The following is a 27,505-nucleotide window of genomic DNA, read 5'->3' on the forward strand; positions in this document are numbered from 1 at the left end:
TTATTGCTTGGCAAATGCAGTCTTTCTGTGGAGCGTTAGCTGAGCCCAGCAAGCCCGGCATACACATCCAATTTTGATTCATTCTCTTCTGGACTTTTCCATCACTCCCCCATGGGCACTGGAGGGTTGAAGGACCTCTAGCCTTGACATTAACACAAACGTGCTCTGCAAGTGAAAGGAAAACTTGCCACCTTACTTGCATGGCACACCAATGTTAAAGCATAACTGTCAGGCATACAATCAAAAATCAATTCTTTATTTTTACCTGGTAAACAAGGAATAAGGATGCTAACCAGGCAATCCAAAAGTTAAAAATCACTCTTTTCCTGTCCATAAAAGATCATTCTTCAGTTTCCCTGGCTCTTATTTGGTACATCTGCCGCACAAAGGGAGTTGCAGGGCTTGCTGGGTTTCTCTTTTTTCTTCTTTACTTTCCCCTCAGACTTAACTAATGCAGCCTGATTGGCTGAAGCCTCTTTCCCTCCCGTTCTCTCCTCCCAAACCTCTGTTCCTATCTGATTGGCCAATATTTCTCATGCTGAGAAGCTGCAGAGTCACACAATGACAATGCACTTTCTATTGCAGAGCTGGGAGGGATTGTCTGAAGACTGGGAGGAGGGCAGCCAATGCAAACACAGAAAGAGTAATGCTGGGAATACACGGCTCGATTTTGAGCCATTAAGATGGCTCAATAGATAATTTCCGACATGTCCGATCACCGTTGAACGTTTTGCAGCTCGATTCATCATTGAAGTGAATTGAAAAAAGATAAGAAAAACAAAACAAGTGGAAGATAAGAGTCGAGCAGGTAAAATGATCGGGCGCAGAATCGAGCGTCAGAATTGACCCCTGAATTCCCAGCATAAGGGAGGACGTTATGTCAGGATTGGCTTCAAGATAGACAGAGTCAAGATGGAAAATCCTAAGAAGGATTTTCACTTTTTTTACTATAGAAAAATCACTAAAATCACAACGTGGACAGGACAGTGCAATACATATGTTATGTAAATAGAGCAAGTATTTATTTCTTCTGAGATTGTATGGCTGACAGCTCCTCTTTAAAAGCCAAACAAATTAGTAATGGTCAGCGGGGAAAGACTTACCCACTGAGTATTTTCTTCTGCCCACCAAACTAGCATGGTGGATAAAAGGAACTATGCTTTTTGTTTTATTTACTTTTTTTTTTTAAATAATTCCAACTTTTATACATAGTCGTATTTTAAAAATCCTGTTTAAAAATGATTTGCCACTTGCCAGGCATCATCATGCATGGTCACACTTCTCTTTTGAGTTATGAAGGTCCACCTGTAGCCCAAGCAATGCAACCCAGCAACAAGCAAGGAAACATGCCTTTGCATGCACTTTCCTCTGTTCAATGCAATGGAGACAACAAGACATGTGGCTGCATGTTTGTAGGTGCTACAGGCACACGAAGCTGATCTGCCGTCGCTTGACAAGACAAGTAACATTTGTATTGCGCTTTTCTCCTGGAAAACTCAAAATGCTTGGGCTGAAACCATTAGAGCGCGCTCAGTAGGAAGTAGCAGTGTTATGGAGTCTTGCCCAAGGACTGCTTACTAAATAGGTGCTGGCTTACTGAACAGGAAGAACCAATATTTTAACCCAGGTTTCCTGTGTCAGAGGCAGAGCCCTTAACCAGTACACAATCCAGCCACAATAGTAAATCAGGTTGAATGTGTTCAGTGGTCGAGGATTTCCGTGACTAAACCCTCAGCAGTTATAAGTTATAACTCATTTGTACATTCTTTCTTCAAGGCAAAGACAAAAAATAGGCAGATCTCTGTCAGACGCTGCTGTCAGGCCAAGAAGAGACAGACACGCAGCCTGCACTCCGCCTCTTCTAATTATTTTATCCTCATAATAAGAATGTTTCTTATGGTTAGAATAATCCATCTTTCTGTTAAGAGTAGCAGACAGTGAGGCACGAGCCTATCAAAGTTGCCATCAGCGTAAATCTAAAATTAAGGAAGCAGTTAATCAGCATTGCTCATTTCTGACACACACTGCTATAATTTTTCTTACACTGTTGTGTATCTGGCAAGTCTCAGTTTATCAGTGAATTCTTTGTTATAAAGATCTCTTATAATAAAACCATTATTCTGAAAACTAAAAGGGTTATTAATCATTTAAAATACACTTTCCAAATTAAATAATATATCAAATAAAAATAATATGTGCTGTGATGTACTTGCAGAACACTGAACATGTATAAAAGGCTGTATTATTGTGCAGAATTGCTAGAAAAAGCATACATGAATGTCTAGGAGCAAATATGTAATTGCAAATCCGAAAAATGCTATCAGCTAAGTTGCACATTTTATTATATGTAGTTGGATGTTAAAATAAGTGCAGCATTTATGGGTAACTGGAAACGAGAAGGAATCCACATAGAAAGAAATGATCACTTTCCAACTATCACCTCTCTTCCTGATAACATGTCAATAACCCATGTTCATTAAACATGCTGCCTATGAGTGATATCTGATTATGTGCTCTTATTCAGAGCAGAAAGGATTAAGATGAAATGGGCCCAAGGCAAGGTACTAGCCTTTTCTTACTCCTATAGTCTTTTTGGTAAGTTGAGGTGGGAGAATGGTCAGTGAAAATTCCCATTGATGCCCACTAGGCCCCTGGCACTTGCCTTAGTTATCTTGTGGATGATCCTGCTCTGATTCAGAAAACACATTCACTCACTAACCAGTTCATAGTTACATAGTTACATAGTTATTTGGGTTGAAATAAGACATACGTCCATCGAGTTCAACCAGAAAACAAAGTACAACACCAGCCTGCTCCCTCACATATCCCTGTCGATCTAGAGGAAGGCAAAAAACCCTTACAAGGCATGGTCCAATTAGCCCCAAAAGGGAAAAAATTCCTTCCCGACTCCAGATGGCAATCAGATAAAATCCCTGGATCAACATCACTGGGCATTACCTAGTAATTGTAGCCATGGATGTCTTTCAACGCAAAGGAAAGCATCTAAGCCCCCTTTAAATGCAGGTATAGAATTTTCCATAACTACTTACTGTGGCAATGCATTCCATATCTTAATCACTCTTACTGTAAAGAACCCTTTCCTAAATAAATAGCTAAAACGTTTTTCCTCCATGCGCGTATCATGTCCTCTATTCCTTTGAGAAGGCCTAGGGACAAAAAGCTCATCCGCCAAGCTTTTATGTTGCCCTCTAATGTATTTGTACATGTTAATTAGATCCCCTCTAAGGCATCTTTTTTCTAGACTAAATAAACCCAGTTTATCTAGCCTTTCTTGGTGAGACCTTCCATCTCATGCATCAATTTTGTTGCTCGTCTCTGCACCTGCTCTAAAACTGCAATATCTTTCCTGTAATGTGGTGCCCAGAACTGAATTCCATATTCCAGATGTGGCCTTACTAGAAAGTTAAACAGGGGCAATATTATGCTAGCATCTCGAGTTTTTACTTCCCTTTTAATGCATCCCAAAATTTTATTAGCTTTAGCTGCAGCGGCTTGGCATTGAATATGATTATTTAACTTGGTGTCGATGAGTACTCCTAAGTCCTTCTCCAAGTTTGATGTCCCCAACTGTATCCCATTTACTTTGGATGGTGCTAGACCATTGGTACGACCAAAATGCATGACTTTACATTTTTCAAAATTGAATTTCATCTGCCTTTTATGTGCCCATATAGCCATCCTATCCCGTTTCTGTTGCAATATGTCACTATCTTCCTGAGAGTTGATGATTTTGCACAATTTTGTATCATCTACAAAAATAGCAACATTGCTTTCTACTGCATCTACTAGGTCATTAATAAATAAATTGAAGAGCACTGGACCCAGTACAGACCCATGTGGGACCCCACTGCTAACAGTCACCCATTTTGAGTATGATCCATTGACCACACATCTTTGTTTTCTGTCCATTAGCCAGTTCCCTATCCATGCACACAGACTCTTCCCCAGTCCTTGCATCCTCAACTTTTGCACAAGACTTTTGTGGGGAACAGTGTTGAAGGCCTTTGCAAAGTCCAAGTATATCACATCTACAGCATTCCCAATATCCACATTAGCGTTCACTACCTCATAAAAGCTGAGCATGTTAGTCAAACAGGACCTGTCTTTAGTAAACCCATGCTGATGCTGAGAAATAAGATTATTTTCTACTATGAACTCATGTATAGTATCTCTTAGTAACCCCTCAAATAGTTTGCAAACAACTGATGTTAAGCTTACAGGTCTATAATTTCCTGGATCTGATTTTTTGCCCTTCTTAAATAATGGGAAAACTTGGGCTGTATGCCAATCCACTGGGACTCTGCCAGTTGAAAGAGAGTCACAAAACATAAGATAAAGGAGTTTATCTATAACTGAACTTAATTCCCGTAGAACCCGAGGATGCATGCCATCCGGGCCTAGTGCCTTTTCTATTTTTAATTTATTTAGTCTTGCTTTCACTTCTTCCTGCGTTAAGTATTTATTTTTGCAATTGGAATATTAAGATTCTTCTGCATCTGTAATTTGCAGCAGTGATGTTTCCCTTGTGAAGACAGAAGCAAAGAAAGCATTTAATAACTCTGCCTTACCTTGGTCATCCACCACTGAGTTCCCACCCTCATCCTTTAGGAGTCCAATACAGTCAACCTTTCTTTTTTTAGAGTTGATGTACTTGTAAAACTTCTTTGGGTTAGATTTGATATACCTAGCGATTTGATTTTCAGCTTTAATCTTTGCCAGCCTAATTTATTTTTTACAACTTTTATTGCACTCCTTATAATTGCTTAATGCAGCCTCGGTCCCCTCCTGTTTTAGGACCTTATAGGCATTCTTTTTCCCCTTAATTTTTTCTCTAACCTTTCTATTCATCCATAGAGGCCTTTTTTTTATTCCTAGATGTTTTGTTTCCATAAGGGTACACCTACTACAATATTGATTGAGAATAAGTTTAAAAGCTTTCCATTTCCCTTCAGTGTTCTCCCAGTACGTTATTATTATTATTATTATTATTATTTAGTATTTATATAGGACCGATGACACAATCTAGTGCCTGTTGTTTTCACTGCTGAGTAATCAAGTCTGGAGGTGCCAAATAGTGGTCAATTAGCAATTGCAGCTAAAATCAGAGCTCTGATAAGTTACTACAAGCACATGCAATAAATTCCTGTTGTCTGAATGGTATGCATGTATGCATGGAGTGGGTATGAAAGTGGGGGCATGCTGTACTACCTCTGAAGCTCTAGCAGTGTTTTAATGGTTTTATTATAGTGATTTTGTACATATCTATGGTTGGTTGTTCACAATAAAGTTTTTTGATACTGGCAAGTGAGGCCTGGTCTAACTTTTTGGTGGAGTATTTGCAGCCTCAACACTCCAGTCAATGTCTGGAAAGTTGAAGTCACCCATAACTATGACCTCATTTTTACTTGCTGCTTTTTTAGTCTGCTGCAGTAATTGCAGTTCTGCAGCTTCATGAATATGTGGTGGCCTGTAGCATACCCCAATAAGCAATTAGCAACCTTTCTTTCCACCATGAATATTTACCTAAATGGACTCCACATCTTCGCAATCTTCATCTATCTCATTGTTTAAGACAGCTGTAAAAGAGTTCTTAACAAAGAGACAAACTCCTCCACCTCTTTTCCCTGTTCTATCCTTCCTAAACACATTGGGGGAGATTGATCAACGCATTACCGACAGTTTTTTCTTCTAAAACTGTTCTAACCAGCAGAAGAACAGTTCTGCATGATAGTAAGAAACTTCCCAAAGCCTATGTAATAGCGGCAGTTTAGCGTGGATTTCTAGAGCTACACTACAGTTAAGAAAAGTGCAAATCCATTCCTTAACTGCTGCAATTAAGACGTGCTCATTAAGGTGGCCATACACTGGTCGATTTGCCATCAGATTCGACCAACAGATAGATCCCTCTCTGATGGAATCTGATCAGAGAGGGATCGTATGGCCGCCTTTACTGCAAACAGATTGTGAATCGATTTCAGCTTAAAGAGTGGTCTCCCGGGGACCAGGATTGTAATTGCTTTATGCTCTTGACCCACGCTTGCTTGTTAGTGCAATTAATTGTATTATCTTTTAAATAAACATACAGAATTATGCTATGTTAGGCTATTTTAGTTACAGCGTGGTTTGAAGTCTTTGAGAGAGAGGAAAACAACAGTGATTGTTTCCAACCCCCACACACTATTAATCCTGCCTCCAGAGATACAGGAGGTTAACAGGGTGAGTGCGGACACTTAGGGGGGAGTGTCGATGCACTGGTGATTGGAAGGGTGATCAAAATAAAGAATTCCACAGGCATTTTCTTAGAGGTGACGGGATTATCTCATGACACAGTGATACGCTATTTTTGCGTTTTTATTTGTTCTCTTACATGTTGAGGCGAATGTCCTGAATTAAAGAGCAAAACTTTTGGATAACAGCTGAACTTTGACAGAGCCTGGAGATAGGATAAAAGTGTCTACAATCTGTGAGACTGTTAACTCTTTCTTTCCTGTGACAGAGAGCGCTTTCTTTTTTATATAATTTATCTTCTGAACCGTCTTGTGTATTGTACATTTTATTGTATATTTTCCTAAGCGCATATTCTGAATTTTTACTACTGTCCAGGATCGCAGCATTTTGGTTCCTGGAAGAGGCAGAGCTGTGCACAGTAGCTCCACCTCTTTTAAAGTCAATCTCTGCCTCTTCCCGCCGCTCTCAGTCTTCTTTAACTGGGGCATGGAGAGGCGGAGATCAGTGGAGATTGACTGCAAAAGATGCAGAGCTACTGTGCATAGCTCTGCCTCTTCATGGCAGCAAAATCTGCGACCTGCAAAGCGGTGGAACTTTGCTAGGCTATTTCAGAAGCATAAATAACTCGTTCTGCTGCAGGAACGTGGCGAATCAGCTTGGAATTTAATGCTGAAGATGGCAGCACAAAAAAAGGAGGAAAAATATTCCGCTTTAGACTCTCTTTAACGTTTCATTAAAAATACATATGTCATTGATTCATATTCAATTTTATAAATTATTATTATTATAATTGAAAATAACTTTTTTATTTGGTCTGTAACCAGGCTTAAATTAAATTACAGTCTGTAATTAGACTTTTATAGGCTGTAAACTTTAAAATTATGCTTATTTTCACATTGGAATTTGCCAGCCAAAAATGACCAGGTGATTTGTCAGCAGTCAGCAGCATAGCAATAGGGGATGCAGAGGTTGCGACCACGCCCTCCTTCATCCATCTTATCATCTTTGCATTGGTGCTATGCTAGTAATGAACACCTCTATATGTGCCCTGCATAGTGGTAACAGTTTTCCTACTTAAATTACACTTCTCTGACACTGAAACTTTCCTTGGTAGGTTCTGGGGCTCTATATCAATAGCATTTTTGGGGCCCATGTTAATCTCACACTGGGGCCCCAAGCTCCTTAGTTACGCCACTGCAGGGAGAGTTTCACTTTCATAAATTGACAGTATTATAGTATTGGAGTCCCTCTGGGACAGGCAAAAGATTGGCAACAAGATGGGTTCTCAGACAGGGAGAGGTCGACAGCACAGCAGGCAGCCAGATAAAGCAGAGGATGGCAACACATGAGGTTCTCAGACAGGCCAGGATCAGCATCAGTTGGGCATAAGCACCTGCGTAGCTTAGTCAACAATTCACACTAAAATGCTCAAAACTATTTTACTGACAGCTGATTTAAAGAAACCTGTGACCTTAACAGAAGTAAAAGTTAGATACTTACCTTGGTAGAGGGAAGCCTCTGGGTCCTCCAAAGGCTTTCCACGTTCTCCTCCAGATCTGTGCAGGCGCTAGCCATCTGTGCCTGCGCAGTGGGGCCGTGCTTCGTTGACAAGCCCTTGTTGTTGAGGTTTGGGGGGTCCCAGTGCTGAAGGGGAAGGGAGAAGCCCCTGGATTATCCAAAGACTTCCCTTACTGAGATAAGTATCTAAATTGGGCATTTTTTCCCTACAGGTACACTTTAAACACAAACTCAATGGAGCATCATTAGACTAAGCTTTCCATAGGAATAATATCTGTAATTTATACCTTTTGGAAATGTTATTGTCCTTTATAAGCTATCAGCTGCACAATTTTAAACAATCTCTTGCTGGCTGGCCGGCTCACCTGTTTACATTGGTCTGGCGATACAGATTATTTGCATTACAGCTGTAGGGACAATATTGTTATCTTTAATCACAATAGAAACTGTTCTGTGCCTTCTTATCGCTGCTAACACAGAAGGGGATGTAAATGCACCACAATCTGAATGTCCATTTAAACCCATTCCATGACACCTAGTTTTCAGTAGCAGAAATGCTGTTTGCTGCAATCTTTCAAAGCATATCATAAGCAACGATAAGCTGTTTTCAAAGACTGATGACTAGAACTGATATTTCTATGAGGGCACTGTTTGGGGCTTTCTAGAGTTCCCCTTTAATTAACAGACACAAAGCATTTGGAGGTACATAAAAAAGCAAGTTTCACTATTTTGTCCTTTTATTCAAATATTTTCCAGCTCCTTCATGAGATCATTAATTGACCACGTGGACTTCAAAGCTTTGGAGTTAAAGATGTATAAAGCCAAGGTAAGTGTCATTAAACTATTGAACCTGCACATTTGTCAATATGTACTAATAAATTATAGTGAACTAGCCAACCCGCGTCGTAGCATACGCCGCATCTATCTATCTAATAGAGTACGTGCCTCAACCTTGAAGCAAGAAGAAGTAGGCTTTCCATGAGAAAATGTATGCGTGCTTAAACACCAAGTTTAACCCTAGCAAGTCTGGCTTTGCAAATCCGGCCTAATTGGCTATTCATGAGGCAATGCTCATGCAAATATGCATTTGCTTTCGCATGCCAAACTATGCAGGGTCAAAAAACCAATACTGCAAAGTGCTCTCTCACTGCCTGGGAACCACAGTGGCACCCCGGAGTGGGAGGCTGGGTGGCGCAGCCGCCCCCCCCCAAGCGTGGCCAGCGCTGGGAAGAGCCGTCCGCACCCACCTCCTAATATTAAAAACAGCCACTTACCTTAACATCCATTGGGTTCTGCTTCATGCGCATTAATTTTCTCATGGAAAGCATTTTGTGCAGTTTGTATCCTTTGGAGGCAGGTGGTGGATGGCTTGCTCCGGTGGTGTGAACCCTGGAGTGAGTGCGCCTGTCCTCCCCCCCCCCCCCCCCCCCCCTCTGGAGTGCTGTATGTGAGCCAGCCCTGAGCTCTAAAGCTCGGGGTGACCCATGCTTCTCTCCTTTCTCATGTGGTGCCCCCAAATTAATGCGCATGTAGCAGAACGCAATGGACGTTAAGGTAAGTGCCTGTTTTTAATATTGGGAGGTGGGTGCAGACGGCTCTCCCCGGCGCTGGCCAAACTTGGGGGGGGGGGGGGTCGTCCACGCCACCCAGCCTCCCCCTCCGGGGTGCCGCTGTGGTTTCCAGGCAGTGGGAGAGCCTAGGACCCTGCGGTCCCCCCAGTTGTATAAAAAGGGGGCATTCGGAATCCTCCCCGTGGCGCTCCTGGAGGCCTGGAGCACACCAAAAACTGCTAGCAGATCCGCAAAATGCTAGCAGATTTTGAAACGCTTTTTCTTATTTTTCTGTAGCATTTCACCTAGCATTTTGCGGTTTTGTAAAGCGTTTTTGGTGTAGTAGATTTCATATATTGTTACAGTAAAGCTGTTACTGAACAGCTTCTGTAACAAAAACGCCTGCAAAACCGCTCTGAACTGCCGTTTTTCAGAGCGGTTTGCGTTTTTCCTATACTTAACATTGAGGCAGAAACGCATCCGAAATCCCAAAAAAATGCCTCACCTCGGGAGTATGCGTTTCAGCAAAACGCCTCCCGCTCTGGTGTGCACCAGCCCATTGAAATACATTACCCAAGCGTATCCGCAGCCGCAAGTGGATCGCAAAACGCTGCCGAACCGCTCTGGTGTGCACTAAGCCGGATAGTGCTAATGTAGCATGTAGCAGGGTGACTGCTTTGTGGTATTGGTTTGTGCATGCATTTGCATGAGCATTGCCTCATGAATATCCAATTAGGCCAGATTTGCAATGTCAGACTTGCTAGGGTAAGGCCTCTTTTCCATGGACTGTGAATAGGCAGTGAAATGGCTCTCAAACTCTCACAACTGCTTGCTGCTGCCTGGTAACTGCTTGCTGCTGCCTGGTAACTGCTTGTTGCTGCCTGGTAACTGCTTGTTGCTGCCTGGTAACTGCTTGATGCTGCCTGGTAACTGCTTGTTGCTGCCTGGTAACTGCTTGTTGCTGCCTGGTAACTGCTCGTTGCTGCCTGGTAACTACTCGTTGCTGCCTGGTAACTGCTCGTTGCTGCCTGGTAACTGCTCGTTGCTGCCTGGTAACTGCTCGTTGCTGCCTGGTATCTGCTCACTGCTGCCTGGTATCTGCTCACTGCTGCCTGGTATCTGCTCACTGCTGCCTGGTAACTGCTTGTTGCTGCCTGGTATCTGCTCACTGCTGCCTGGTAACTGCTTGCTGAGCACACAGCTCAACAGTCCGTGGAAAAGAGGCCTTAAACTTGGTGTTTGATCACGCATAAATTTTCTCATGCAAAGTACTTCTTCTTCTTGTTTGAAGGTTGAGGCACTTAGTCTATTATATATATAGATACTTAAATAGGAACAATTGATTAAGCCATTTTCTGTATTTTCACATTATGCTTGTCTACTCCCCCAGGACTCTGTATATTATAAATTACACTTATGCTGCTGTTTTTAAAATTATGTTTAGTAAAATGATAATAATACAATAAAGTCCAATAAAGATGTAAATCACTGAATAAACATAAGAAAACATTGTATTTGTTCTTCTTTACACAAACAGGGCCCGATCCAATTCACTTTTTCTTCTTGTTTTCCTAGGAGATAATTTTCAAAGCAGGTCATTTTAGTGCGCGCTGTTCCCCGCACTGCGCCTGACCTGAGTCGCGCCATAGACCTAATGTTATTATGTCTATGGCCAAGCAGCAGTGTAATATGGGTGCTGACGATCGACGGACCCCGAATTACTTCCAGGGTCGGGACGAGGCAGAGGCGAGAGAGGCTCCAGCCTCAGGGCGCAGTGTAGGAGGGGTGCACAACTCACTCAGCTATCATTCCCCTATTGTGTTTGAAGCAGAGAGAAATAAGGAAAGGGGATACAGGGCAGTGACTGCATGATAGATAAGTAGAGAATAAGGTGTTGGGAGGGTTGGGGGGCCCTGGGGCATCTTTTACTCTAATAGCAGTCAGTGTGTGATGGCTGGGGTGGGAGGGATGGAGGGGCGCACTTTGATGTCTCAGCCTTGGTTGCTGGAGGATCTTGTCCCGTCTCTTATTACTTCTTCCCTCCAAGTTGCTACGGGAATAGTAATTAATGCCATTTGGTATTTGTGCAGCAACAGGCTGAGCTGTCATTCAGCTCACTCTGCGCCAAAATGACAGGCGGCATATATCGTTGTACGCATTATTTTTCATCTTCTGTTTAAAAAATCCCTTTGCACTTTGTAATTATTATTATTATTGATTTATTTATTTTTCAACAATGAAAATTATTACTATTGATTTATAAAGCATCAACCTATTCCGTGGCTCTGTACAAAGTAGGAAACAAACATGTGGTACAAAATAATACAGACAATGGTATACACCAATATATGAAATACAGAATTGGTTACAAAATACAGAATTGGTAATCAGAGTGACAAAATTAATATGAATAAATGTGTAACAAATTCCAAGACACAAAAGGAAGAGAGAAACGAAAAAGTGCTCTTTTAGTTTGTGCTACATCAGGTTATAATGGATATATAATGGCGACAATCCATAACGTTAGGTTCTAGTAACGTTCTTCTGTACCTAAAGCACTGATGTTATTGTGTATTTTATGCAATTTACATAGATTTGTTGGTGGTATTTCTCTTGTTTAAATCCAACAAAATTTTCAATTAAAACCTCTTGAAACAGAAAACCTACCAAAAAGTAGGTGAAAAGGGTACTAAGTATTTTCTTCCTTGTCAGCCACCACAATTCAGATATGTTTCTGCTTGACTAAATCTTAACTCAGTCTGCCTGGCTCTATTTGTTCTATTACCGATGGTTAGGAAGCTTGTCATCACCCCTCCCACATTTCTGCTCCTCACTGATTGGCTGAGGGCTGTTTATTGAGCTGCTGAAATCTAATCCTTGCTGTGCTCACGTGTGTTTTTAAAGCAAGCTAGCTATGACAGTGCAGTTTCTAGGAGTGAAAAAAGTAAGGGAGGAAATTACATCAGTATTGGCTTCAGTCAGAGGGAATTAAGATGGCAAACCCTGAAACAGAATTCTCTTTATTTACTATATAGAATTCACTGAAATCAAAATGTGGACAGTACAATACATCTGTTATGTATGTAGAACAAGTAGTTATTTACTTATATATGTGTTTTATTCCTTGGGGTAGTATGGCTGTCCCTGCTGCTTTAAAAGGAATTTTGTATATAATGTGAAAATATCACCTAGGAGAAAACTTAGAAGATAAAGTGAATTAGATTGTATCTACTGATTATTTCTCCGCATAATCACCTCCTTTATTTAACCTTTTCGGGACCGCCTCTATGAGATCCTACGCCGCACTTGTGGCTGTTCTAGCCTGATGCGGCGCAGGATCTACGCCGGCCCGCAGTTTCCGCTCCCGACGCGATCGTACGCACCCGGAGGGGGAGATTAAGCTGTCATATGACAGCCGACATCTCCCCCGAGTGATCAGCAGCCATCGCGTATGGCTGCTGATCACGTGATCACTACGATCGCCGTCGGATCGTAGTGATCAGTTTGACAGCTCGGCGGCAGGGGGGGAAAGAAGAGCATCCACTCACCTCCCTGCTGTTCCTGCGACGATCGGCACCCCCCTCCGCTCTGGCCGGCATCTCCGCTCCATCTTACGTCAGCGCCGGGTCCCGGCTTGATGACGCCATCAAGCCGCGACCCGGAACTGATCATCAGATAGAACGGAGATGCCGGCCGGAGAAGAGGGTCCCGTGCGGCTCATCGCTGGAGCCTGGAAGGTAAGTGAAGGCTGCGGGCAGAAGGGAGGGCACCTGCCACCATGGGGGGGGGACACAAATCGGGCAGCCACAGACGGGTACCGGCCACCTGACCCCCCCAAACGCGCGCACCCCCTTCCTGCGCAAAATGCCTGGTCCTTAAGGGGGGGTAGGTGGCCGGTCCCGAAAAGGTTAAAGGAATTTAGAGGCAAGCGGAAAAAAATTGGCTTTCCCTTAGGGCTTCCTCCAGCTCCCTGTAGTCTTGAAAGTCCATCTGTGTTCTTCCAGACCCCTCCATTGGTCCCATCAAAGGAAGGAGGATCCGCAGTCTTAGTGAAGTGGTAAAAGCTGATATACTTTATTGAAAAAAGCCACAAACAATGACACAGACAAGGCCACAAAAAGACTAACGCGTATCGGGCTCAAAGTCTGCCCTTAATCATAGTCATACACATTCTAAAAGAGGCGGGGACTTTATAGCTGAAGGAGAGGGGAGGGAGAAAACTCACACCCACTCCATCAGAGAAAGGCCGCAACCTCTTAAAGGAACATGATACATCTTATAATAGACATTACTAGATTGAAATATCACATGATTATGAAAATACAAAAGATGTAACCACATTGTTAAAAAACATCTAAAAGTTAAAATTACATACAAAAAGTGTAAATATAAAGAGAAAGATGACTGGCAAATAAGAAAAGAGGAGAAAGAAAAACTTTCCTAACAGTCATATATTAATCTGATGTCCCACCGGGTATTGAGGCCATCGGGGGAGCGGGTACCCATGCGGTGAATCCAAAAGGCTTCCTGTTTGAGGAGAAGCCTCTGATGGTCGCCTCCCCTGATTGGAGAGACCACTCTTTCTACTCCCTGGTATTTAAAAGTGGTCATATTCCCATTGTGACAGTTCTCAAAATGTTTCGAAACATCAGATTTTTTAAAAGTGTTCCAGTTAGTCGCGCAGTAGTGTTCACCTATCCTTGCTCAAAGATTGCGGGAGGTGCACCCCACATACTGAATGAACTGGTACATGAAATTACATAAATTGTATGTTTAGTGTCACAATTGATGTACTGTAGAATGGGAAAAGACCTATTAGTTGTATATGAAAAAATGGAGGATCCTTTGTGATGACACTTACAGTAGTGACATGTGGTGAAACCACAGGGATAAGATCCTACTGTATTTTACCAAGTCGGAGTGCGTATAGAGGCCGGGGACCTAAAAAGACTGGGGGACAAAAGGGACCCTAAAGTACGAGCCCTACGGGATGAGAAGCGGCACCCTCTGTCAAGGACCTGCTTCAACTTAGGGTCAGAGTGTAAGACTGGAAGGTATTTTTTAATGATATCAACAATATTCTTATATTCTAAACTGTATTCTGTTACAAAAGTAACAGTACCCCTCTCTATTTGTCTACATCTGCCCTTATTACTGTCCAGAAATTCTGTCCTAGTTTTTTTGGCCACCTTATTACGACTGTTTTTTAATTGCCTGTCAGTGTAACCTCTCTGCCGTAACCTAGACTCAATCAGACTGCACTCCCTATCTGCGCCCTCCAAGGTGGAACAGTTACGGATTGCTCTAACAAATTCGCCAGTTGGTATAGCATTAATTGTATGTCTAGGGTGACAGGCACTTGCTAAAAGTGTCGAGTTACCCGATGTCGGTTTCCGAAAAGTGCAAGTGGAGATTGCCTGTAACACGGGATCACCTATTAAAGTGAGATCTAAGTAATCAATCGAAGATGCATAAGTATTCATTGTGAATATTAAATGTAAACGATTGTCATTTAGATAATTCAAAAATGAGTCCAAAGTATCAGGAGGACCTTCCCACACTAACAACAAATCGTCTATATACCTGCCATACCATTGTATATGGGAGGCAAAAGGATTATCATCCCCAAAGATGCGGAGCTCCTCCCACCAACCCATGTATAGGTTGGCCAGGGAGGGGGGAAACTTTGCCCCCATAGAAGCTCCGCATCTCTGGAGATAAAACTGAGAATCAAAGACGAAAAAATTGTGTGTGAGAAGGTAGTCAATTGCCATGAGTAAAAAAGACTGTAGTAAAAAATCAAAAGAAGAATATGTGGTAAGGTGAAATTCCAATGCTTGCAAAGCAAGTGCATGGGGAATAGATGAATATAATGGGTCCATTGGTCCGCTGTCAGCCACATTAAAGTTCCCCAATTGGCTGGGTCGCACGCTATGGCATGTGGGCTAACCCAGCAGCGTGACTCATCAATTGTCCCCCCCCCCATTGCCTGGAGCATTCTGGGCATGCACAGTTATGAGTCTAAATGAACTGCCCATGCACAGAATGCTCACAGGAGTGCAAACGAGGAAGTGCAACGCTGGGTCAGCACATGCAGTGTTGTGGACTACCTAGCCGGGTTGCGGAAATCACGGGGGCTGAATGTGGATCAACGGAATGGATTGTGAGGACACAGAGGGACCTTCAAGACTGCAGGGGGCTGGAAGAAGACCCAGGTAAGTAGCAGCAAACTTTAGAGGGATCAGGATGGGGGGGGGAGGGTTGTTTCATGCTAATGCTGCTGTGAAAAAAGGTACCGGTGCACTACAGTCACATGACAATTGCAGGGGTAGGAGAGATTAATCTGACAAATTCAAGTATATATATATATATATATATATATATATATATATATATATATATATATATATATATATATATATACATATATATATATATATATATATATATATATATATATACACATATATATATATATATATACACATATATATATATATATATATATATATATATATATATATATATATATATATACCGGTATATTACAACTTGCAGAGCTGTACTTAGTCAAGATTTTTTTCAATTAGCGGTTTTAAGCCCCATGCACAGCCATGCACACATTCAACAGCGGTCTTTTATGCAGCACAATTATCAAACAACTTTTGTTGTGAAACAAGTTGAAACAACCAGAAAAAGTTGCTTGCTATTGTTCAAACAGCTGATAAGACTGATAAGACGGCAATCCCACAGTTGGATTGACGTCTTATCAGTTGTTTGGGCTTTAGTGTAGAAATAGAACTCGGCTAGTTGTAATTATGAAGTGGTTCAGAGAATAGTAATAATAATAATGATTGTTGTTAGTATTATTTTTGGCATCAAGTTAATATTTTTAATATTGTTTTTTAAATACAGTAATATAAATAAATCCATACATTTGACATAAATATTATTATCTGAACAGGCCGACCGCTACACATATCGGCATTGCCAGGCGGTCCCTCCACGAGGCAGCAATACAGATCAGCTGCCAGTATAACCTGTATTTTAGCTTCACACAGTGTGCTGCAGGCATTTTTCTTGTTTTCTTGTTATTGATTTATAAAGCACCAACTTATTCTGTGGCATTGTACAAAGTAAACATCTCTGCAGGTTGGCAAGCAGTATTCTACTGCACGACATCACATACTGATGTTTACTGAAACTGGGCCTATACAAAACTGGAATACAGATAATACACAGTCATACAGCGCACTGATCATACACTATACAATCTTGTTCAATTGTACCAAGTTTGTGTAGTATAAGGGTAAACAGACTGAATATCTTTTTGTGAGAGACTCATACTTTATTTTAATAAAAAAATAGCATTTCATATTCAAAATATTACATTTCTACTACATAGCCCAGTAGGTAATAAACCTTGAAACCCGTTAAGAACATCCCCCACCCCCATGGATTGTGCTTTTATTTTATAATTAGCAGACAGAATGCTGAAATATGTGTGGGTTAGTAATCTGCCCATCGTGTCATTTCTGAAAGCCAATAACCAATCACCATTGGCATTCTGAGGTAAACATCCCAGCCCCTCCCCCTTTGTTGTTGCACAGCTAATGATTATGTGACTCCCTTTTGAGTAAGAGCAGCCAGCAAGTTTCCCTCACAGCAGAGTCTGCTGTTGTTTGCTTTATTATGTTAAATCTAATTTGTACTAAGTTGCACATAATAACAAATAATTTGTGCAGCAGTTAAAAAAAGACCCAGTAAAGACATATAGCTCCTATTTGTTTTTTATATGATAAAAAAAGGTGAAACTATCCACTCAGGAAAGTTAAATGAGAATATGATGAAGAGCTGGAGCTGATGTTCTGCTTGTCTAGTGTTGGTGCGGCCACGCTATGAAGCCCATGAGGGCAGCGCACACTGCTGCCTAATGTTATGCGTGCTGGTCCCCAGCATATGTTTTTTGTCCGGTATTCATGCTGCAGATCACAAAGGGAAGGATGCTTGGCAGCCTTTAAACAGCTTTTTTTGTGAGCGTATGTGTACTTTGTGGGGGAAGGGACTGGGGACGGGGACAAAAGACAAAGACAGCATTTAAACTGATTTCCTTGGGGAGTTTTTGAAAAGTAAATTTAATTGTTTAAATTAAGTTTGAGGCCCTGCCTAAAATCTTTACCTAGTTCTATCAATCAGCAAAATAACTTTGTGGACATTTAGCTATAATTTTGTTAGGACTGGAACTGTTTTGTCCATGGTAGTTTTTTACATGTGTAATTACAGTATACCAACACTTGAAGAACATTTACAGTTTGCAGACTTACAGCTACTGATATTTTTTTCTTTTTATTAATGTAAAACTTAATGTTAAAGTTCAGATAATGCTGTTGAATTGCTTTGTTGTTGCTGTGATAATTACTGGCTGCCACAATCTGACATGATTGTGCTAGTTCCCTGATCTGATGTGGCCATCCGCATTCACCGCATGCACTGCTGGATAGGGGGGCAGAAATCAGAATGCACCTGCTTGTTGCAGCGCTATAGAATTATGGCGGCACTCCTTGCTTGATTTTACAGTAGTAGGTATCTAAATGTAAAAGTAAGTATTCAAAGAGGAACTGTAGTGAAAATAACAAAATACATAAAATTGCTTATTTTTTTTATTATTTTATAGATTATTTAGGCAGCGATTGACCATTGTAAAATATTTCCTCTCCCTGATTTACATTCTGAAATTGATCACTGGTGGTGACATCTTTAGTTCTGGTAGGTGATCAGTACGTAATGTTTGTTGCTTCTAATTCTATGCACAGAGGGAGCGATGGCTTGCTTGCCAGTTGGAAAAATATGTTATTTCCCACAATGCAACGAGGTTCACAGACAATAAACTGTCAGAACCATGGTCAGGACATCACACTCTGAGGTGAGTTTCACCACAATATCAGCCATACAGACCTCCTTTATTCGAGAAAAGGTAAAAATTTCTCGTAGGAAAGGGGGTTATTAGCTACTGATTGGAATTAAGTTCAATACTTGGTTAAAGTTCCTCTTTAAGTATTTAAAGGAGTTCTGTGGACTGTTTAAATGGACTGATTAAAGTATTTCAAATAAGAAGTAAGTAGAGTATTGCACCTCCCTCTAAAATATGATCTAAAGCCCGGTGCACACAACCAATTTTGACTGGCCAATCACTGGCCAATTTTACCACCTCCACATAGCACGAGAGTCATCAGATTTTGAATACTATGAACAGATTGTGTAGTTACCTACATACATAATACTACTTGCATATTTGAATGTTAGGCTTGGAAGCCCATAAACACTAAGGGTGTGATTTATAAAAGGAATATGTGAAAGACAATGTACAGTTTGCCAAATGTTTTGCACTTCTTTCCTCACCCAAGCAGCATGATACAAAGCGGCTGACTCTCTTGCCTTGCAGTGCTAGGATTCCAGGTTATGTTCCCTATGTGCTTGCAGTTTGTATTTTCTCTCTGTGTTTGGGTTCCCTCCAGGCATTCCACTTTCTGTTGACATCCCAAAAACATTCTGGTTCGTTAATTGGCTTCCCCATAACTGTTCCTAGTTGTAAGGATTTTAGAATATAGCCTCGTACACATGCTAGATGGTTCTTTTCCAAAGTGACTGGTTGGGTCTTTTGCCAAGAATCTAGTATGTGTATAGCAGCCTTCACTCCCCCTCAGTGCATTGCATTGGTGATCTGCCTGGTGGATCATCTTAGCTGAGTGCAAGTGGAGGGCACTGTTCTCCTTCTCACTCAACTCACTTTGTTGTGCCCTACGCTGTTGGCCCTCCTCCCGCTTCATAGCAATAGAATGTGTCACTAGTCTGCAGGCTAGCGACACAACTGTACAGGCTAGACCCCAAACTGAAGCCTGGTTGAGCCCTGATCCCAACCGGGTGATAGACCTCATACACACGTACCCGGCTTCAGTTCTTTTTCTGTAAAAGAATACAGTTTTACTTAGCTAAACAACCCAAATCCTTCAAGTAGGGTTGATGGCAGAGGATGGGGATGTCGGTATCATCAGTAGACTGTGAACTAAAACAATCACAAATTATTGTGGGCTCAGAGTGAATGACTATATAACTTATCACATATATATGCTACTGTGTCCTCTACCTTATCAAAAGCTGATTAGAGTTGTTTTCCAAAGTCCTAAGCAACGATAAATGTTGTATGCAAATTAAGAAGTATTTGCCTAGTTATCATCTGGAACTGTTGTGGTCAGACACCTGAATGCTGGGCACGCTTTTCAATATGGACTTTGTTCTAGTTATCCAGCCAGACAGGATGCATGTGCCTCGTGTGTCCTTTTTTGTAGATGTTTCTAAGCCCAGAGGAAAGATGGAAAAGGTAATTGTTAAACTTTAAAAAATACCGTTGTTATTAACAGGGATGTTACTGCAGTCACAGCAGGCCATGCAATTGGCCAGGGGCCCAACAATATAAGGGGACAATTACAGTTCAAAAGACTTTGTAGTCTGTTGGAAATGATTTTTCTTGTGCAATCTTTGGTTAGCAGTATAATTTATTTTTTTTACATTTCCAGAAAATAATTTCACATTTCAGAGTTTACAAACTCAAAAAATTATAATACAGTAGCTCTTTCTGACACAAAGATTAAAGTATTCTTTACCTCTGCCCATGGCCTCAGGAATGGAAAGTATTGTTTTTTTCTACTCCTTGGTAACAGTAATATTCATTGCTTACTCCATTTTCCAATCGGCACTGTAAAAGTCTCAGGTACTTCAATGTATGAAGGGAACTATAACCGTCATTCTCAGTTAAGGCCCATACACACGTCGGATTTTTCCGAACGACGGGTCGTTTGAACGTCCCGTCGTTCAGTCGTCCGCACGCTAAATCGGGCGTGTGTACAGACTGTCGTTCAGGTGATAAGACTGGTCTTGAGCGATTAGCCCGGCGGATCGCTCAAAACCAGTCTTATCACCTGAACAACAGTCTGTACACACGCCCGATTTAGCGTGCAGACGACTGAACGACGGGACGTTCAAACGACCGGTCGTTCGGAAAAATCCGACGTGTGTATGGGCCTTTACACTGGTAACTCACATGCAGAGGTATACTTCCTGTGGCCAGACACAAAGGTCAGAGATTTCAGATGTAAATTATAAAGCCATAAAAGAAAATAAGAACATACAAAGATTATATAATTACTCAATATATTTCTGTACATGCATGTATTTTACATTTTTTTTTAGTACATGCTCACTTCAAGTGTTGTGGTAACAAAGCTGGATACCCAGTAATGGCTTTGCTTATGTACTCTACACATATTAATAATACTAGAAATAGGCAATAGCAGCAGCTATTGTTACTTTCTGCCTGCTGATCTGTGAAGGATATGGTGATGTCATTGATGGGTGCAGCAACAGCGTGTTAGACAAATTCAAACAAATTCAGCTGCTGAGAGGAGTGGCATTGCTTCCCGCGTTATACATCGGCTTCTCTTATCCTGGAATGGGGGCATTGCTGATAGATGTCTGTTTCAAAATTTATATTAAGGTTTTTCCATTTTTCAGTTTCATACAGTTTGCAAACCAGGTGCATCATCAAACAGAGAGATAGAAAGGACCAATATCAAATAATATATACAGTCACAAAAAGAGTCCGGTTAAACTCTCCAGAGGCCTCACATGCACCATTACGTAATATCATACAGGCAAACTCCAGATTAAGTGCCAATTCTACCTCGAGATTCTTAATGGGCCGAAGCCTAGAGAAATATACCTGCCCATAAGAGGGGAGAAAATAGTGGGGAAAAAAGGAAGGGAAAAAAGAAAGGAACGAGAAGAAAAAGAAAAGGGGGAAAAGAAAAGATCCGGCTATCCCCACGGAGGTCAACAACTAACTTTTATTAATTGTACCTTCAAGGCAGACCAATGAACAATCTCCAAGGGTCCCAAACTTTAGAAAATTGCACAACTCTATCCTCTAGCATGCTAGCCATTTGTTCTTGAATCATGAAGGCCATGACTCTATTTTTGACCTCTTCAAAGGACACAAATTGTGTCCTCCAGGCCTTAGCAATAGTCTGTGCTGCTGCAACACAAATAAAATGGGCCAGAGTATACTGAAATTTTTTGGAGAGACTCGACCTTATGATGTAATAAGGCCGACCAGGGATCCGTGCAGATTGTTTTACTAAATAATGTAGACAGCAATCTAAAAATCATACTCCAGAATCTGGACAGCATAGAGCATCCCACTTAGCCCCACATACCCGAAAGCATAAACCTGAGTTCTGCGTAGACAAGTGAGATAGCCTAGTGGGTACCCAATACAACCTCAATAATACAATGTAAGCTGACTCAACCATCATTAAATTGAGGGAAAGTTTAGGAACTACTGCCCACATACCGTCCCATTCCTCCTTAGTTCTGCTTCCCTTCAGGTCAGACTCCTATCTAATCACATAACTATAGCGGAAAGACTGAGATGGACTGTTAAGTAGAGCATGCAGCTCGGAGATAATACCTTTCGAAAAAGGGTCTTTGGCACATAAGCGCTCAAAACTTGTTAAAGAAAGTGGGCATTGGGTCTGCATTGGAAGAGGGGAGCATAGCCAATGTCTCAGTTGGGAATAGCTAAGCCATTCCCCAGACGGAATCTGATATTTTTCTCGAAGTTCTACCCAGGTTAGGATCCCTGATCTGCCAGTTAAAGATTAAATCTGTTCCAGACCATGGTCTCTCCACCATTTAAAGTTAGATGAGTCATCATGACCCGGGGGAAACATAGGATTATTTATAAATTATAAAAGCGGTAGGGCAGGGGACATCAATTTTTAGAATAGCGTATCGAGTCCCATGTAGCTAAGCAATGTTGTAAGACCAAACTTACATTACGAGGACAAAGTGATTTGGATAGCCACATGGGAGTTTGAACCGATTGAGGAGCTGCAGCCATTATATAAAAAATAATCCAGGATGGCATCCATGCACCCTTATGAAGATCAATGAGGTGCTGATAGATGTCTGTGCATTTTTATGTCAGTATGCAGAGACTGTTTGATTTTGAGCAACAATGTTGCATTACAACAATTTCTCTGCGCTCCCACCACTATATAGAACTCAATAAAAGTATACCAAAGACAGTACACTTCCCACAACCAGAAATCCATGTGTAGGCGATGCAGTGACTCAAGCATGGCCCTTGTCAGTATACACCGCATTCTGGTTATGGTTGCTCTGATATTAGTACATGGATTGATCTGCAGAAAAAAGTCTCTACCATGAGAAATAATATAACATGTGAGCTCTTTCCTCCAATAAAAATTTCACTTCAATCAAGCCATCACAGCAAACGCTGATGCCTCTTGCAAACAGGTTTGTCCCCAAACAGCAAAAAATGGCAATAAGGGCAAAGAAACCTCCCAATTGGGGGAAACTCATCAGATTCATAGACTCAAAAGAGTCTATTCTCACATGCAAGGCACTTATGGCGACCTCCATAACTGTAGTGTAATGCTGGGGGGTCATACTTTCTGACCTCCCAGCGCAACAAGGCTAAGAGCTGGATAATGGAAGAGGTTACACAGGCTGCCCAGAGCAACTGCAGCTCTGGGCTTCCGATATCGCTACAAATAAAACACGCACTGTGCTGCCTTAGCGATAGCAAGCATTCAGAGAGGTACAAGACAGGACTATAGATTGGAGCGTAACTAGTAGCAACCGCACCTCACAGTCACGTCCACAGAAGCAGAGCAAGCAGGCTAACAGTCACAAGCAAGCATCCACCCAGGCAAGACTACAGGATAGAACGTAACTAATAGCAACCGCAGCCTATAGTTACGTTCCCAGAAACTAGAGTAGCAGGAATACTACGAGTCACCAACATGGTGATGGAAGAATCCAAGCTATCTGGATAATGGACTTCACAGATCCACCGCGGATGCAGCGAACATCCATCAAGCATGGAACTAGGCAATACATAATAATAAGAAAAATAACAAACGGCTCAACTAACGGATAAATATATATTAGCAAGTCTGCATATATATTTATCAAGACCTAGCTAAAGCACAAGTAATAAGGTAGCATAGAACTACAATAACAGAACTATACAGAGTAACAAGGTGCCCAGCAGATCAGTGTACTGACCACTATGATGGGCGGGGTATGAAATGGGAGGCAGACTTTTATGCTGGCATCAGCCAATGGATGCAGGTATGCAAATCTCCACACAGCTGAATGGTAATCACTCAATCCTGAGCTGGCTTGTTTACCATTTGCTAGCTGGCTGTAGAGTGACCAAGCAGCTCAGGGTGACCCAAACTAGCTGGCTGTGAATGCAAAGGACTCCCATAAGAAATCCATGCAGTATTATGTAACAACATGCATGCAGGAATTCCAGGGCTATCTGGCCACAGCTCAGCTGCAACAAGCAATTGGTGGAATGATGACAGCATCCTGAGCTGCCCAGAACTGCAGAGCTTTTGCAAATGACAATGAGACCCATTACAAATGCACAACCGAATGCAGGCAGATAAGCCAGAACTGTCCGTTTGCAGCTCCACTGCAACGTACAGAATACACTACAGGAGGGATCCTTACATGTAGCCCCTAATGAGTTTCCATGGAAACAAAATATTTATGTACTAATATCTTGAGTGCAGACTGCTGGCCTTGTGCCAACTATTGTAACAATCTTTCATTGTAATGTTCAAGTTCAATGCTTTTCCTGGATTTTGCTATATACACTGTTATTGTTTAGCCAGCCAATAGAGGGCAGTGTGCATAGTTAAGATAAACAATTATTGCAGACCCTTTAGCATGGATACCAAGTTAAATATATTGACAAATGGGCAAAATGCTCAGGCACTGTAGTCATTATATGTAAAAGTTCAGTGCAATTAATAGAAAGACAAAAAATTGTAGATGTACTGATTCTTTACTATACCGCTAAAGTGTTTTATTGTTACTTGTATGTTCAGTTGGAAGAATTAATCTTTCTTCCTGCATACTTCCCAAATTTCTGAGATGAGAAAGAGAGACACCGTAGAGACACACCCCTGTCATTCCCCTTGTGACATCCCTAATCACACATAAAGCAAACAATTCATGGACAAGAGACATACAGTCATAATTCAAACCACAGTGGTCCTTGCTACAATCGATACTTTTCCATCATACTAACACTTGAAAATAAGCGATTATCAGCTTACAGAACAGAAATAAAGTTTAGAGTTACAGAAATACAGTTTTAGTCACAGAGAAATACATTTATTTATACAGATCTCTATATCAGTCCTGAAAGAGTGGTGAATGAGGGAGAGGGACATAGGGATTTGGTTCCCAAAGAGTCAGTTGGGCACTATGGGCCTAATTCATCAAGCAGAGCTGCTTAATGAGCCGTAGTGTGCCCTATGCACACCTTACATAGCAGTGCGCACTGCCATGTAAGGAGTGTGCCTACCTTAGTTACGTGTATTGCTTCCTCAGCAATGCGTGTAACATTAAATGCAGGTGGCCCTGCTTCTGTGAAGTATCGCTACTGCGATACTTCACTCGCGGCTGCTACTGTATAAATTTACATTGCTATGTAAATGAATACAGTAGGGGCTGCGAATGAAGTAGCGCAGACCGCGGTAGCGTACTTCACAGAAGCAGGGCCACCCGCAGTTAATGCTACGTGCATTGCTAAGGAAGCAATACACGTAACTAAGGAAGGCACACTCCTTACATGGCAGTGCCCACTGCTATGTAAGGTGTGTATAGGGCGCACTACGGCTCATTAAGCTGCGCTGCTTGATGAATCGGGCCCTATGCTTCCTGTTCTCAGAGGTCCTGTTACTAAGATATGGTGTAAAGAATTCTCACACCAACAGGGATAGAGCAATTAAAACCTGAAAGAGTATCTAACCCCTCTCACTTATCCAAAACTGAAGAGGAAGCCAATTTGGCTGGAGTTTTACTTTTACTCAGTGGTGAGTTCCTTTAACACATTTTGGAGCTTACTTATGCCATCAGCAGCAGCATATCTACGTCCCACAGGACCTCCGTTCCTGCACAGGGGTGTAGATATACGCCTTCACAGGACCTCCGTTCCTGCACAGGGGTGTAGATATACGCCTTCTGCTGCGATCGCCACTGTGCACGCTCCTGCTTACTCCTATGTGTACACCCGCTTATGATCTTGTTGCCGCCTGTTAGTACACAGATCCCATTCACTGAACCTGTGATCAATGATAACGGCATCAATGAGATGCCGTGGTCATTGACAAAAGGAAAAGTAAATCATACACATAACTTCCTCTGTGTACTGTTCAGTACACAAGATGAATAAAAGTGGAGAACATCTAGTGGCTAAATAGTAAAATTTCACCTACATACATTAATTTAATAAGAAAAAAATATACATTTTTCATTAAAATTAACCCCTTAACTCCCTCACATTTGCATAGTAACCAAAATTAAAAAAAATTGCAATTATTATTTTATTTTTTTAAATACATAAATAGTTACCTTAAAGCGGAATATAACCCTGCATTTCAACTTTGCTCTAAAATATTACTTACAGCATATTATATGCAAAAAGCATTTTTTTTTTACTAGACCAGCATTGGAAGGGTTAAACACAGACGTTTCAAGTTCCGTGGAGAGATATGCAGAGGTTCAGATTGTTAGGGCCCGTTCACACTGCACGCGTTTCCAGCCGCGTTTTGGAAACGCGTGCAGGTGGCCAAAACGCACGACATCAGACATTGCATAGAGTGCAATGTCTGATGTTCACACTGCATGCGTTCCGGACCTGTGCGGTCCGGGAACGCATGCTACAAGCAGATTTTGCAAAAACGTGTGGCTGTCCCATTCACTTTTCAGTGATGGGATCAGCCACGCAATGCACACAAACACGGATGGCCATGCGTTCGTACGCGTTGCGGTCCGCACGCGTTCCGCACGCATGGCCATCCGCATTTCTGATCTGAACGGGCCCTTACATTCTATGTATCTATTGATAAACAGTTACACACTCTTTGGCAGTCCTCCAAGCTCCTTCTCAGTCAGTGAGATGAGTCATTCAACACTTGGATACATTTCTGTAAACAAAATGTATCTCTTTTCAGCTTCGGATGCGTCTGCAGAAATCTAAAGGAACTTTAAAGCCCTGTGTAACCCTTCCAATGCTGGTCTAGTAAAAAAAAAATGCTGGTTGCATATAATATACTGTAAATAATGTTTTAGAGCAAAGTTGAAATGCAGGGTTATATTCCGCTTTAAAGACTGAACTTTTTGTGCTATGTATGAGATGAAGGTATATTACTGTTATTTTTGCAAATAAAGGCTTGTAATTTGTGACAGACACAAAATGGAAAAAATTAACCCTTATTTCCAAGTAAAAAATTGTCACCAAACATTTTACTAGGGACATATTTTAACGTTGTGATCAAAGGGACAAATAAGCAAATAAAATGTCTGGATTTTATCCACAGCAGCTTGTTTTATTTTAAAACTATAATGGCTCGAAAACTGAGAATTAATTTTTGCATTTTGTTTCTTATTATTCCTGTTAAAATGCATTTAGAATAAAATAATTCTTTACAAAATGTACAACACAAAGAAAACCTAATTAGTGGCTTTAAAAAAAACAAGATATAGATTGTTCCGTTGTAATAAATAGTGATAACGTTATTGGCAAATGAACGGGAGGGGTGCTGAAAGGTGTAAATTCCTCTGGAATTAAATGAGACGGGGGTATAAAAAAATGTATACATACCTGGGGCTTCCTTCAGCCCCCTCCCGCCGGATCGGTCCGCTGCTGTCCTCTGCTGCCTGGGAGGAGAGTTCTGTGTAAAAATCAGCATAGGCTAAACATCACTGGGAGCACAGGGCTACTTACCAATATACAGCAATATATAGATATAGGAAGTGAATGTTGAAACTAAAACCAGGATAATGAATGTAAACATGGGTATCCTGAATCATTTACAACATTCACTATAGGTCACTGGAGTTCTTATTTAAAGTGGATTGTCTGCCACAAAATTAAATTCCATTTAAATACTGCACTGTGTTTATAATGCTGCCAGGAATTTCACCCTGCAGTGCAAGCTCTCCAATCTATTCAGAAATGTCTCTGCTGTTATTATCTTATCTTAGTTTATCAAGCTCTATTCTCTCGCCGTCGCTGAAGACAGTGA

At 41.4% G+C, this 27,505-nt stretch overlaps 1 protein-coding gene across 7 annotated transcripts in view; it reads left to right on the forward strand.

Annotated features, from left to right (window-relative positions):
• LOC137563885 (uncharacterized) overlaps positions 1-27,505 on the forward strand; it is a 348,893-nt gene that overhangs the window by 308,620 nt on the left and 12,768 nt on the right. For 6 of the 7 annotated variants that reach the window (XM_068276935.1, XM_068276936.1, XM_068276937.1 and 3 more), the window contains one exon: positions 8,524-8,593. The exons of the other annotated variant lie outside the window; for it this stretch is intronic. In XM_068276935.1, coding sequence (XP_068133036.1) covers positions 8,524-8,593 — 70 coding nt within the window. The remainder of the gene's footprint in view (positions 1-8,523; positions 8,594-27,505) is intronic. 7 annotated transcript variants of the gene reach the window in all.

This window comes from Hyperolius riggenbachi, chromosome 3 (assembly GCF_040937935.1).
Source record: "Hyperolius riggenbachi isolate aHypRig1 chromosome 3, aHypRig1.pri, whole genome shotgun sequence".
NCBI lineage: Eukaryota > Metazoa > Chordata > Amphibia > Anura > Hyperoliidae > Hyperolius > Hyperolius riggenbachi.